The sequence below is a fragment of the Sarcophilus harrisii genome, chromosome 1 (genome assembly GCF_902635505.1).
Source record: "Sarcophilus harrisii chromosome 1, mSarHar1.11, whole genome shotgun sequence".
Lineage (NCBI taxonomy): Eukaryota > Metazoa > Chordata > Mammalia > Dasyuromorphia > Dasyuridae > Sarcophilus > Sarcophilus harrisii.
This window is the reverse complement of record NC_045426.1, coordinates 344323078-344338559: the sequence shown is the minus strand read 5'-3', so window position 1 is coordinate 344338559 and position 15482 is coordinate 344323078. Positions and strand designations below refer to the sequence as shown.

Below are 15482 nucleotides of genomic sequence, written 5' to 3'. Positions count from 1 at the left end.
TGCTTTTTTTCTCTTCTTATACTGTATTCCCTCTACATACTCTTCAAACTAATGATATTGACCTTACTTCTGTACTGAATCACAAACACACACCATTTCTTGGTTCCAGGCTCTCTGGCTTTTCTTTGGCTCTCTGCCATTCTTAGAATACTCTCCTTTCTCAACTCCTTAGCTTTCTTTAAATCCCAATCAAAATTCCATATTTTACTCTTTTCTTTACCTTTCCCATTCATTTTGCTTTACCCCTTTTAATTCCTTAGAAAATGCTTTCCCTCTTGCTTATTTAGTGGTCATCTTGTATATTTATCTTTTTTATATATTTGTTTGCATGATATCTCTCTCATTTGACTGTAAGATCCTTGAAGTCAGGAACTGTCTATTGTCTCTTTTTTGTACCCCTAGAGCTTAGCACAGAGTCTGACACATAGTAGGTATTTAATAAATGTTTATTGACTGATTATATTGGATCTTTGTTTCTGTCTTTATTTTCCTTGTGGCTATCCTCAGTAATATCTCTTAGTCAAAGGGAGTATGGAGAATTTTAGTTCTTCTCTTCTATAAATCTTAATTTGAAATGCAGATCATTAGATAGTGATCTTTCTGAGCCTTGATATATTTTGTCATATTTTACAGTTTACTTAGCATAAGATAAAATTCTAAAATTGCTTAAATTTGCATTTCTCTTTCAATTATTTGGAGCATGTTTTCATATGGGCACTTATTTGGCAGTTCATCTTTTGAGAGCTCTGTGTTCTTATCTTTTTAATTACTTATCTTTTGGGAATGTCTTTACATATTTACTTCAATTCAATTTATCTCAAAACATTTTAGCTATCAACTTTATCATTCTGTTTTGATGAACTTCCTTTTGCTTGTTCTTTTGATTTACTTTTTAAACACCATCACCACCACTGAACCTTTCCCTGTTGTGATAATTTTTGTCCAAATGATCCTGATCTTGAACATCCCTAGAAATGAATTGATTTATATGGTTTATTTTCCTCTACTTCCAAAATGTTCTTTTCCCTTCCTTAATTGAAATAGTCTCTTTACAATGGATTTTTCTTTTTATTGTTTGTCTTCTTTTAAGACCTACAACATTTATTTATTGTATCACCTTCTAGTTCCTTTAGAATATGCCTTCCTTTGGATTTTCTAAACATAGCAGGAGCTTTATTCTGCTTAAGTACATCATTGTACAGTCTTTGCCCTTGGAATTTTTGCCTGGTAATAAAAGAAAATCAGCTTCTCTCCAGCTCTAGAAAGGAATGAAGCCTTTTTCATTATTGGTGGTTTAATTCCCTGTTACTTCGCCTTACATGTTGGAGGGGAAACCCTTTATGTCACAGAGATATAAAATATAATATTCAGTTCTTTTTTTTATGTATAGGACCTGAGGTGATTTGGATTAATCTTGACCAGATAGTTTTTTAGACATTAGAGAATATCTTGAGACAAATGTTGAATTGATGAAAAGAAATTTGATTTGTAGGATATAAAACTGTTGGAAAGAACTTAACTTTGTCCCCCAAAGATGGCAATTTTTAATATATCTGTACAAGTAATATTAAAGTTGCCAGTAAGCTAAGAAAGAAATATGCTGATTTTTCTTTTTTAGAAACTTTGATTTTTACTAAAAGAAAAAAAAATGTTTTTTTTTTCAGATTATAGGCTTGAAAGCTTCAAATTTAAGGTTTAAAAGTCTTTTAAATTTCAAAATTAAAGAAGTATTAAATCACTCAGTAATAGTAACAAATTTAGAGAGATGGTACAGACAATATTAACTCTGGGATCCTTAAAATGTTTAACTAACCCTAGAAAATGTTTCTCATTAGATTGCTTATTAAAAAGACAGATTAAAAATGTAATGAGAAATTTGTGTTTTATTAAGTCTTTGACCATTTTACTTTTTTTTTCATCTCAATGAGAAAAATGATATTTTAAAAGAATTTGTAGTAAAAATTTTCTAAAAATCCTTAAAACTATTCCTCTTTGCTTATTCTGCTAGTTTGATGCCATCCAATTAGTCTAGTACTAATTTACTGATAAAATGGTTGGGCTTTGGCCCTTAATGTCTATATCTGTGTATTTATAGACTTTGATATAGCAAATTATATAAATGAGTGACATTTTCCTTTCTTGTTTTTCAGTAATTTTTTTTCCTCCTTCCAGGTCCACCCCATGCCCCAGTGTAAAACATGGAGATGAATGGGGAGAACCTTCAAAATGTGAAAGTGGGGATAACTGTCAGTATTGTCATTCTCGTACTGAACAACAATTTCACCCCGAGGTAAGAGTTGTGCCATTTCAATCTGACATAAAACCAGGGGGGAGAAGGGAATCATGTAGTATCTTTCAGTTTTTCCTTAAAATCTCTTAAAGTTTTGAGGAAAAAATGAATTTGCCTGTACTACTTCATGCTATTTGATGAACCCATAATAGCCATACTCTTCCACCATCTTACTATGTAAGTTTTTTGCAAATGATTTTATATTCTAATCTAGTGTTAATCTTTGTTTTCATTTCTGTTTGGCAAAGAAATGGTAAATTTCCAGATAAATTTTTCAGGATGATTATTTCAAATCAATTTTGATATTGATGTCTGTTCGTTTATTTATTTCCCTTTTCTTTTTTATATCTGGCTTATTTAATTAGATTATATTAGTCAAGCCTAGTGGCACATCCCTGTACTCTGCTACAGGAGAACTAGCAGATCTCTTTGAGTTCAGAGCTGTAGTGAGTAAAGCCAATCAACTTTTTGTACTAATTTTGGCATTAATATGTTGAGTTCCCAGGAGTAGGGGGCTCTTGTGCTGCTTAGAATGGCATCATGCATGTAAGTAGCTATTTCATTTCCCATGTGGATCAGTTAGACCCAGCCTTAAAAATATTTATCTGAAAATGGATCAGATTGAAGCTATTACATGGCATATTTTCTCATCTTTGTCTTTTTTTTCTAATTTGGTGAAAATTTTGATGTTGGTTCAAAAAAATAAATCGTCTGAGTATGCATTTCAAAATGACTCCTACACAAGTAACTAGTTGTTTCTTATCTGTTAAGACTTTTCTTTTTTTTGGGGGGGGGGTAGGGAGGGGTATTTGATATTCTCCTTCCTACTTTCTTCTTGAAGAAAGTGTACATGATAGATAGGTGTAAAGTTTCTGTGTAGTCCCTTTGTTCCTTCATCTTAAATTTTTTTGATGGCTTTTCTAAATACTTACCCTTGCATTGAAGTCACCAAGCTTTAAAATATATGTAATTTAATTTGTAAAGACTTATTAAGTTCTTTGTAGAATTTTTTAATCTCTTGTAAAAATTAAGAGAAATTTAGGATAATAGTTTTAAAGAGATATTAGGACCAAATGAAGACAGCAGGGAAGAAATCAAGAGAATGAGCAAGAAAAGAGATGATTAAAGAAGATAGAAAGAGAGTGAATTAAAGAAACAAATTAGTTATTGTATTGATCCTAGCAGGAAATGGACCTTTTTAACGTTGGAGACTAATAATGCAAAGAAGAAAAAAATGAGGGACAATGTAGAATGGTTTTAAGTTGTCTATAGAGTAGAAGGAGCTTATGGTACTTGACCTTGATTTTTTTCAATAAAGCAGAATATAATTCCTTTATGTAAAGAGATTTAGCATTAAAGGCTTGAAGAAGAGATGGTTTAGAAGGTGTTTAGAATATTAGAAGGTTTAGAATATTATAAAGAAGGTGATTATCAAAGAAGAATAAAAAGATTTCATTTATCAGTGAGATTAGGTAAAACAGATTTGTGGTTGTTTGACTCAGTATTTTAAAGATGAGAATGGAAACAGAAAAGACAAGTGATGAAGTTAACCTAGAGTTGAAGTCTGTCAAAGCACAAGTAGTCACAGAACGTAATGGCAAGAATGAAAGTGTACTGGCCAGTTATAGCCTCCAACATCTCTTGCAGCCCAGACTTTTGATCCTATCACTGAAGAAAGGAAGATGAATCCAGAGCAAATAGACTCTTCAGCAAGAAAATAACTATATTTCAGCATGCACTCCATGCTAGATGTCTGTACTTTGAGGATACAGATAAAAGAACAACATCATTAGAATTATGATTATCTTTTCCTTTTACTTATCTAAATTTCACATGTGTTAATAAACAATTTTTATCTTAAAATAATTAAGCTGATAAAAATGTTTAAATGAATAGTTTTGCTAAACAAAATATAACCCTTGGATTGCAAATATATGGAAGACATTTGACTGAGCAGATGATATTGGTATATTTTGTAGGGAAGCTGAAGGCAGCAAAATTCATTTTAAAATTTAATTTTAAAAAATTAAAATAATTTTTAAATAAAAATTTTTTAAATTTAAAATTATTTTTAACAACCATGATAATATAATGCAGAGAATTCCAGAAATATGGTAATAGCATAATACAGAATATATTGCAATTAAAGATGGTTTTTCATAAAATTATTTCTAAGAAATGTTACTTTATTTAATTTAGTGAATTGATCAAATGTATTCAATTTCTCTTTCCTAGATCTATAAATCTACAAAGTGCAATGATATGCGACAAACTGGGTACTGCCCTCGGGGACCATTTTGTGCTTTTGCACATGTTGAAAGTAAGTAAAGCAAAAACTAGAATTTTTAATATTAATCAAGATTATGCGATTTTAGCTCGATGATTTTAGGTATAGCAGGAATAATACCTCCCTAAAACTTAAGTTAAAAAAATGCTGATTTGACTTTAAAAGATGTTTTATATATCATTAGCTGAAGGGTAGCCTGGCAAAGCTGATAACTGGCCTGATAAAGAAGACCTGGGGTAGAGACCAGTTTGTGACCCATACTAACTGTGTGACCCCAGGCAACTCAATCTCTGTGTTCAATCCAGCTTTCTCAGAGTTTGATTGCCGAATACAGGTGCCTAATCTGTATTGGTGTAAGAAATCTTTTCATCAGTGTGTTTGCTATACTCACAAAATCTTAAACCCAATATTTTAAAATTAACTATGTGTAACTTTTATTTTCTCAGTTACAAGCTGGTTTGTGAAAGTTCTCTTTACTATATTTATTTACTATAAAGTATATTCCATGAGGGGCCATAGCAAAGAATATTTTTGAAAATTCATCTCTAATCATTCTGAGGAAGAACAAATATGGTACTTGTTAAAATTCAGTTGAATAATTTGGTTTGGTCTATCAGGCATGTATTGGTCATAAGAGAGTGAAACTTTGGCCCCCCTTTGCCCAACATATGTTATTCAAGTTGATTACCACTCCTTTATTTTAGGTCAAATAATGGATCAGTCCTAACTATAATTCCCATAGTAGGATGAGAATAGACTCACTCACACAGCTACTTGGGAATCCTTCAGATCACTTTCCAGTCTAAGGAGTCACTTTGGCTGGGTGGGCCCCTTTGATCCATTGTCTGTCCTCATTCCTTTTGTGCTATCTCCTATTCCCGTGGATATAGAACTAGGTTTTTTGATAACCTTCACCTTTCCTCTTTTGATGATGATGATTGTGTGCTGCCTGGATGATTTATTTTATAAATATCTTTTTCTCCTTTGAAGTTAATAAAATAAAGGACTCCTTAAGTTTAAGAGGTTTCCAAATTTTCACTCTTTGCAGATGATATGATGGTATACTTAGGGAACCCCAGAGATTCTACTAAAAAAACTATTAGAAATAATCCACAACTTTAGAAAAATTGTAGAATACTCAATAAATCCACATAAATAATCAGCATTTTTATACATCACTAACAAAATCCAACAGCAAGAGATAAAAAGAGAAATTCCATTTAAAATAACTGTCGATAGGATAAAATATTTGAGAATCTATCTGCCAAGGGAAAGTCAGGAACTATATGAGCAAAACTACAAAACACTTTCCACACAAATAAAGTCAGATCTAAACAATTGGAAAAATATTAAGTGCTCTTGGATAGGTATAGTGAATATAATAAAGATGTATATTACCTAAACTAATCTATTAATGCTATACTAATCAGACTCCCAAGAAACTATTTTAATGACCTAGGGAAAAAAAAACAACAACAAAATTCATCTGGAAGAACAAAAGGTCAAGAATTTCATGGTAACTAATGGAAAAAAAAATCAAATGAAGGTGGTCTAGCTGTACCTAATCTAAAACTATATTATAAAGCAGTAGTCACCAAAACCATTTGGTATTGGCTAAGAAATAGACTAGTTGATCAGTGGAATAGGTTAGATTCACAAGACAAAATAGTCAATAACTATAGCAATCTAGTGTTTGACAAACCCTAAGACCCCAGCTTTTGGGATAAGAATTCACTATTTGACAAAAACTACTGGGAAAATTGGAAATTAGTATGGTAGAAACTAGGCATTGACCCACACTTAACACCGTAACCCAAGATAAGATGAAAATGGAGTCATGATCTCAGCATAAGGAATGAGAATATAAATAAATTAAAAGAACATAGGATAGTGTATCTCTTAGACTTGTGGAGGAGGAAGGGATTTGTGACCAAAGAAGAGCTAGAGATCATTATTGATCACAAAATAGAAAATTTTGATTGTATCAAGTTAAAAAGCTTTTGTACAAACAAAACTAATGCAGGCAAGATTAGAAGGGAAGCAATAAACTGGGAAAACACTTTTGCAGTCAAAGGTTCTGATAAAGGCCTCATTTTCAAATTATATAGAGAATTGACTCTATAAGAAATCAAGCCATTCTCCAATTGATAAATGGTCGAAGGATATGAACAGACAATTTTTGGATAAAGAAATTGAAACTATTTCTAGTCATATGAAAAAGTGTTCCAAATCATTATTGATCAGAGAAATGCAAATTAAGACAACTCTGAGATACCACTACACACCTGTCAGATTGGCTAAGATGACAGGAAAAAATAATGATGAATGTTGGAGGGGATGTTGGAAAACTGGGACACTAATACATTGTTGGTGGAGTTGTGAACACATCCAACCATTCTGGAGAGCAATCTGGAACTATGCTCAAAAAGTTATCAAACTGTGCCTACCCTTTGATCCAGCAGTGTTACTACTAGGCTTATATCCCAAAGAGAGGTTAAAGAAGGGAAAGGGACCTGTATGTGCAAGAATGTTTGTGGCAGCCCTTTCTGTAATGGCAAGAAACTGGAAATTGAATGGATGCCCATCAGTTGGAGAATGGCAGAATAAATTGTGTTATATGAATGTTATGAAATATTATTGTTCTGTAAGAAATGACCAGCAGGATGAATACAGAGAGTCTTGGAGAGACTTACATGAACTGATGTTGAGTGAAATGAGCAGAACCAGGAGATCATTATAAACTTCAACAACAATACTATATGAGGATCAATTCTGATGGGGATGGCTCTTTTCAACAATTCGAGGATCCAAATCAGTTCCAATTGATGTGATGACTACAACCCGTACTGAGTGTACTCAGTAAATGAGTGTGGACCACAACATAACATTTCCACTCTTTCTGTTATTGTTTGCTTGCATTTTTGTTTTTCTTCTCAGGTTAATTTTACCTTCTTTCTAAATCCGATTTTTCTTATGCAGCAAGATAACTGTATAAATATGTATACATATATTGTATTTAACATATACTTCAACATATTTAACATGTATTGGACTACCTGCCATCTAGAGGGAAGGGGTGGAGGGAAGGAGGGGGAAAGTTGGAACAGAAGTTTTTGCAAGGATCAATGTTGAAAAATTACTCATGCATGTGTTTGGTCAATAAAAAGCTATTTAAAAAAAAAATCTTAAGGGGTTTCTCTCTCATACATATACATACATAATAATAGATTTTTATTTTTGAAAATGCATGTAAAGATAAGTTTTCAACATTTACTCTACAAAATCTTGTGTTCCCAATTTTTCTCCCTCCCTCTCCTTGACAGCCAGTAATCCAATATAGGCTAAACATATTTTCACATTTATCATGCTGTGAAAGAAAAATCAGATCCAAAGGGGGAAAAAAGGCAAAAGAAAACAACAAAAAAGGAGAAACTACTATGTTTTGATCCCCATTCAGTCTCCACAGTGAGATGTGAATGGCTCTTTCCATTAGAAGTCTGTTAGAATTGCCTTGAATCACCTCATTGTTTATAGAAGTTTCTTAAAATCACAAGCTGACTCTGTGTAAGATAAAGAGTGAAGATAACATTTGATTCACTTTTTTATGGGGAGGACTTAAAAACAAGGCAGTAAACGTTCACCTTCTCAGAGAACATTTGGTACCAGAGTCTAGAAAAAATAATAGGAAAACTACTAAATTTGTTTGAAGGATTATGTCTATTGGAAGTAAAGAATTTCTTCTTAAAATTCTAAAATTTCAGTACTCATATTAGTTTAATAAAAGATCAGTATAACTGCTGGTTATAGCTGGTTTATCTAGACTAATTTATCCTTCCTTAGGCCAATTCGTGGCTCTCTACTTCTGTGAATCCAGTATATTGGTGCTGAATTTAGTGCAAATATCTTATCAGCTTCAACCCTGTTGTAGCATGTAATTCTCCATCTCATGACTTTTGCTGCCTCAGAAACAGGGACTGCAGAAGTGTGTTCACCACCACCATGCGCTATCTGCATGCTTTTAGCAAAAGTTACAGTTAGCTCCCCATTAGCTTAATTCTTTAAGGCTTTAAATCATCTTAATGATTTTAATCATCTTAATGAAATAAGTAGAAAACAAATAATTTTAATATGTGATGTATATAGGACTTGGCCATCTGCATTATATAGAAATAATAGGCTTTTTTCCCCAGACGTTGCTATTAAAAACAGGTTAGTTCTGTAGGCCAATAGCATGAAATCATTATAGTGGTAGATGTTTTCTTTTCCTCTTTATTTCTAGTTTTGGATGAACTATAATTTTGAAATTTTATAATTGGATTCAACTAACTCTAATTTCATCATCCTGTTTTCATCTTAGCGGAAAGCATGCTTGTATGATGTAGTTAGTCATCAAATCTACAAAAATTGTGGATTTTGCTTCTTAAATATTTTTGTTAGCTTTTTAAATAGGAAAATGATAAAAACATTCTTTAAAAAACTGCTTATTTATGCTAGATATTTTTAATTCTTATCTGTAGCCTTGTTCAGAAAAATATTTTTCAAATGGTGAGATGCACTATCTTATTACCCAATTTGTTGGAATTTCCTTCAACAGAGGATACTATGAATGTAGTTATGATGCAAAACAGTAATCAGTCAAAGCCTGGTGCTCACATGTTCTCAGCAGAGAGCATAGGAATCACAAATGACTGGAACTGCCACGATCCAAACTCTACAAACAACATTACAAATAACAATGGTCAGTCTGGAAATGTAAGTACCTCTAAATATATTTTCTCCAATTAGTAAAATTTCAACTTATTTGATCTACTTTACTTTTTTACTGTAGAAAAGAACATATACATATATATATATATATATATATATATATATATATATATGTGTGTGTGTGTGTGTGTGTGTATAACTACACATGTACTTGCATACATATAAACATACACATATGCATATATTTATGTATACCTGTGTGTGTTAAACACATGACTTGATGTGACCCTCCTCTTTATCTGGAAGGGTTCCAGGAACATATCTTCCTTGTACAAGCCATTCTTTAATTTCATTCCAATGCATTTAAATGTAACCAGAAGTTAGGGTCCTTTGGAATGTATGGCTTCTTTTATTTAGCTTTGGATCTAGCATCTTGGCAGCCTCAAAAAATAGATGTTTGCACTTCCTTCTTAAGTGGTCATAAAGACCCAAGCTGTGACAGAATTGTTGCAACTGAAATATCCCTAAATTGTATCCTGCCCTCTTAGATCTGTGGTCCTGGTTACTAGGAGAAGGAATGTCTTAGGCAGAACTGCTTGTTTGGTACACGATGAAGAAACAATTTTCTCAGCCTCCAGGATCTTCCCCTACCTACTGAGCCTACTCAGTTTTAATATCATTTAATAGTCAAACTCATTTTGACACACACACACACACACACACACACACACACACTCACACTCTCTCACACTCTTTCCAGGCTCTGTTTTGTAAATCATCTGGTGCTCAATTCTGGATGATCATTACATATTCCTTATGGGAAAGATACATGCATACAGACTAATTATCAAAGGTAACTGCTTTATTTTCATATGTGTACATACACAGACACACACACTCAAAGATATAGATATATAGATACATATGAACTGAGAGGGCTAAGTTTGGTTAACAAATGAAATTAGGCAATAGAAATTCATACATATATACATATTCGTGTATGTTATATGTATGAACAGAACATTTCTATTAATTTTTTCAGCTATTGAATGGAGGATGATGATGGGCACATCCCATCCTCACTGATATAAGAATTCAGAACTCCTATTTTTTAATACATTCAGGCAGAATTGAATCAGTAGATATCTAAAAGTTTGTTCTTCAGGTATTTTCAGGTGTTTCTGTGTACCTAATCTAAGTCCTCAAATGTTTTCAAAGATGATGGACGTCATTTGTTGTATCTATTTGGTGGAAAGGAGTACAAGGAATGTATGAGAAAAATTTGTGTGTGGTGCTTTTCTGGATTCATCTAATTTTGATTTTACTTATTTAGATCTAGTTACACTCACATTTCATTTGTAAAAAATAGCTCTAATAATGAATTAGCTAGTTTGTTGGAGGTTAACTTTAAAAAGTAGATAAAAATTTATATGCGAGAGAACATAGTTATTCTTTCAATGTATCGTTCTTTTAAAGTATCTGTAATAATGTCCAGTCTATAAATTAGACATCAGCTGATATATAGTAAAGCAAAGTCTATAGTAACATATAGATTTGGATTTGGGGAAGGATCTGGATGGTCTTAAGTTCTTTGTTTCCTTTTTAGCTTCTTCTTTACTTCTACTTGGGCTGAAAGTCTGAAATTTCTCCTCAGTCTCTCATTTCAAAACTCATCATATCAATATATATCTCATCTATGCCATCTTTGCCTCCATGTTAACTTAGTAACCCATCTATTGTCTTTCCTTCTAGTCTTCATAATAATCCCAATACATGAATCAGCTCAATAAATTAAATTCAGCAAATACTAATTAACTTGATATATGCCAAGGTACTAGGAAAGACATGGAATCCTTTTGGTAATAATTTAAATATTCCAAGAGGAAAGTAACTTATTATGTAATTCTTGACATTATGGCTGATTGAAAATAATTTGAGGAAATAATTATATCACATATATAGTTTCTTTTCAGCTTAAAAGCAGCCTCTTACAAAATTAAAAAAGAAATTGATTAAAAATGTATTCCTTCTTCCACAGTAACACTTGAAATTTGATGGTCCTGTTTTTATAAGGGGGAAAAACCCCCAGATATTAGCAACTCTCTTTTTAACACCATAATTAAGCTTGATTATCCGACATGAGGAGTCAAAAAAAAATAATCAAGTTAAAAAGTTAATGATATTTTATAGTTTTTAGTTTTAAAAAAAAGTCAAAAAAATCCTGATTTCTTCTCTCTCACTTTTGACTTTTAAACACTTTTTTTAAACTTTAGGGTGAAGTTGCTTTAAGATGAGCAAAATTTATTATTTTTGATTAACTGAAGCTCAGTTAGTCAAAATCTCCAATTATTTTTTCTTGTCCTTTGCAAAAAGCAGTGGCACATGATCATTTATTTTGTCAGGCATTTATCCTAAAAACCAATATTTAACCTGTAGTTAATTCAGTTCTATCTAAATTGTTCTAACCTATATATACAGTATTGCAGTAAATATTGAAATTTGTAAATTATGATACTTCATTTTTATGGTAAATTTGTTTCTACAAATTGTTTATATACATCAAGAAGTAAGAACAATCTATATTGTCTTCAGAATTTTTTTTTAAAGATTGTAACAGACAAAAGTATTTATAATAATTTTCCCATCGCTTCTTCTCTTACCCTTTCTATTTTGTCTATCTGTTTTTATATTTAAATATTTTTCTTATATTTTTGTAATGAATATTTTATATTTTATTCTTTGCTGACCATTTGCTATATTTCTCTGTGTTCTGTATATTCATAATTTTCTAGCTCACCTGAAATAAAGTTTCAGTGCTGTCAGTGTCGTGATGCATAACCAACCCTTAATAAATGCTTATGGAATTTATTAAGTCAGTATTTAGGACATTAAATTTGTATAGCATTTTTATGCTTTTCTCATTTCCAGTTTTTAAATGCTATAAGATCATTTGCTATCAAAGGGGAAGAGTCAGTTGGATGATAATATATTTTGATAATAACTAAGGCACTAAAATACATTATTATTTTTAAAATGGAAGAATTGATATAAAAAGTCTGCTATACTTAACTCTTTTAACCAGAAAATTCAATAAACTAGAATCCCTTTTTCTCTTTGTATTACCATTAATCAGGATTTTATCCAATTTTATTTTAGCTGCTTTAATTTTAGCTCTAGTAGTGGAAATTTGGAGTTTCATAGTTAGAAGAAACTGAGGGAATCTGTTCTCATTTTCTTTCTATCCAGCAAAAGAATCATTTCAGTTACATTCTTGCCTTAAGTACTATTATCATAGTAAAACATAATTTTTTGAAACCTGACTTCAGAACTTTGTACCTGCCCCTTTGAGAATTTCTTATTGTTTTCAGCCCATCTTTTCAAACTGCTGCACAAATTATGAATTTTGATTCTTTCACTGTCATATTCACTGTCCTCAGCTTTGTTTCACTAGCATGCCCATGTGTCTTCCAGCATATAGTTAATAAAAATATTGAATTGGATAGGTCCAAATACAGAGTCCCCATAAGTTGACAAAGATTCATTAATTAGATCTAATTTTTCAACTCCTTATAAATTAATGTAACCATATTACTAATTAGTCCACAAGAGCTCGAGAGATTTCAACCCCATAGATACTCTACACCTTTGGCATTCTCATAATGTATTGTTCTAGTAACTCTACCAAAAAATAAAATGAGATTAGTTGCTAAGATTTCTTTTTGAAAAGATTTTGCATTTTTACTTGAGGCACATTTTATAGGGCCCAAAAGGGATGATGAAAACTTAATTTTGAAGTCTTAAGTTACAAAAAATAATCTTTGTTTTTAGAATACTACATTTCTGTTTGATTTAGAGTTGTGTTACTGTTCTGATGATGCTAGGGTGTTATAACCCTATATATATAGGATTTAAGGATTTGAAGTTTAATTTAATTATTTAAATAACCTGTTTTTAAAATTACATTGATTTGTAAATGTAGCCTGTTTATTTTCTCTCTCTCCTATTTTTTTCCTATCTCCCAATTAGCCAAGCTCATATTTTTGACAATTTTAAAAACAGAAATTATCAGTTCAGTATTTTTTATGTCCTCCCAAGTGACTAATTACAGTATCTTTTTTTAATGAAATATGTGGTCCATGATTATTAGAAATAATTAACTTATACACATTTTAAATATATGGGCTCTTTAGTTGAAATTACCATACTTCAGACATTTTTGAGAAGTATTTTTATAGAGAACATAATTTTAGAATAGCAACTGTGTTCCTTGCACAATGTATTAGATTATTCTGAGAAAAATTAAAGGAAGAACAGTAAGGAAAGTTTTAAATTGAAAATTTGAATGCTTTAACTTTTTTACTTTTTTTCTTGAAAAATACTCTTCTTAAGGGATGAAAATATTGACTGAACCCCCTCCCCCCCAAAAAAAGTAATTAATTTGGATTATGATTCTCATATATAACCAGACCAAAAAACCAAACCGATATAAATTGCATAAGAAAATTAAATTATGTAATATAAAACAACTTGGCCCCATTTGTAAGTCAGTTTTTTGTGTGTTGTGAGAAGCTTGCTTCTTGAGTTCATGTCTTGTGCATATAAAACCTAACCTGTGCATGACATTTATTTTTTCAATTTACATTGAGTGCCATGTTTTACAGAACATTAGTTGAGTGGGGAAGGCCTGGGCAAATACATTATGTGTTTTTTGTATTCTTCCTTAGATCTCCTGTTCCAATAGTCCAACAGTAACATCAAGCTCTGGTAGCAGTAGTTCCTTGTCTCCTATTGGACCCCTTTGTAGGCAAAGATCATTAGCAAATGGTGGTTTATGTTCAGAATCTACCACATCAGGCGTTTCTTCACCAACTTCTAGCTATCCAAAAGCACCAGGTTTTGAACGAGAGGATCAGGTATGTCAATAAAATAACATTGACAATAAGTGAAGAAAATATGTTTGCTACTTTTCATTTTTTACTTATAATAATGACTTACATTTGATAATTTGCAGAATAATGAAATTTGATTTCAGTCTGTTGGTGTTCAAGTAAGTCTTGGTGGTGGGGATAAAAAGCTTAGTCTTGAAAGGTTGTGGACCATACACAACCTTTTCAAAATAAAAACTGAAATTTATTTTTAGAAATAGTTGTATATATAAATACTGAAATACCTTCAAATTAATATAGTAAAGTCATTTATATCAGTGATAGCTTGAAAAAATTGAAAAGATGGTGTAGATGAGCATTTGACTTCAGGTCAAGATAACCTCCATCTTTCTATAGTTTTGAGTTATGGTCCTCTATAGTTGAGACCCTGAAAGACACTGGAATTGCATGCTATCCTTAATATAATTTAATTATTTCTGAGGTCTGTTTTACATTACTGAGCAAAAGATTTATTATACAATCCTATGATTCTTGATTATTATTTTTTTAATATTATGGTCTCATTTGACACTCTTGAGGCCTATAAACTATCCCTCTCAGAATAACATTCTCAAGTGTGTAAAATAAAATACTTAGTTACAAGGAAAACTAATTATATTGAAATATAGTTATCAACATATCTTTTTAAATAAAGAAAAAGTTTGTGAACTTTCAGAGCCCTTGTACTAAGACTCTTGGTTTTATTGAACCTTTACATCTTTGTATTCTTTCTGTCCAATAGCTATGATTTCTCAATCCATCTTATTGTCTTTTCTTCCAATCCATAGAATGGTCTTAATCATTTAGAGATCTATCCAGGCAGTAGGATCCAGATTCTACTGTGTAACTGCTTTTTCCTGCAAAATGTACAATTTACATTTTCCTTTAGTATTCTATTAAGTAAAATATGTACAAAGTCTTGAAAATAGTTGATATTATATATATATACACACACACATATATATAATAAAAACAAAAATTTTTATTCACGTTGCCCCAGTATATGTAATAATTAAATTAGCTTGGGAAAATATTGCTCATGACATGAGCCATACAAGCAACTAAAATTTAGTTGATTTTTTTTTTTTTGGAAGGGAGTGGGGTAATAAATATATGGGAAGTTTCATACCTGAATTCCTTTTTTTTGTTGTTGTTTTTTGTTTGTTTGTTTGTTTGTTTTTTCCCCTATTTAAAAGGAGGAGAGAAAAGCAGTAAATAGCCACTTGGTAATGTTTTTTGAGATACCTGCATGTCACAGTTTATGCACTGGTGA

The 15482-nt window shown here is 31.4% G+C and overlaps 1 protein-coding gene across 9 annotated transcripts in view; it reads left to right on the top strand.

Annotated features, from left to right (window-relative positions):
• UNKL (unk like zinc finger) overlaps window positions 1–15482 on the top strand; it is a 135547-nt gene that overhangs the window by 69802 nt on the left and 50263 nt on the right. For 7 of the 9 annotated variants that reach the window (XR_004230826.1, XM_031945762.1, XM_031945765.1 and 4 more), the window contains 4 exons: window positions 2173–2290; window positions 4526–4610; window positions 9172–9329; window positions 14009–14197. Coding sequence is in view for 8 of the 9 variants with exons in the window: in XM_031945762.1 (XP_031801622.1) it covers window positions 2173–2290; window positions 4526–4610; window positions 9172–9329; window positions 14009–14197 (550 nt within the window). In the remaining variant the exon portion in view is untranslated. Of the gene's footprint in view, window positions 1–2150; window positions 2291–4525; window positions 4611–9171; window positions 9330–14008; window positions 14198–15482 lie in introns of all 9 variants that reach the window. The other 2 variants (XM_031945766.1, XM_031945764.1) reach the window with 2 other exon arrangements.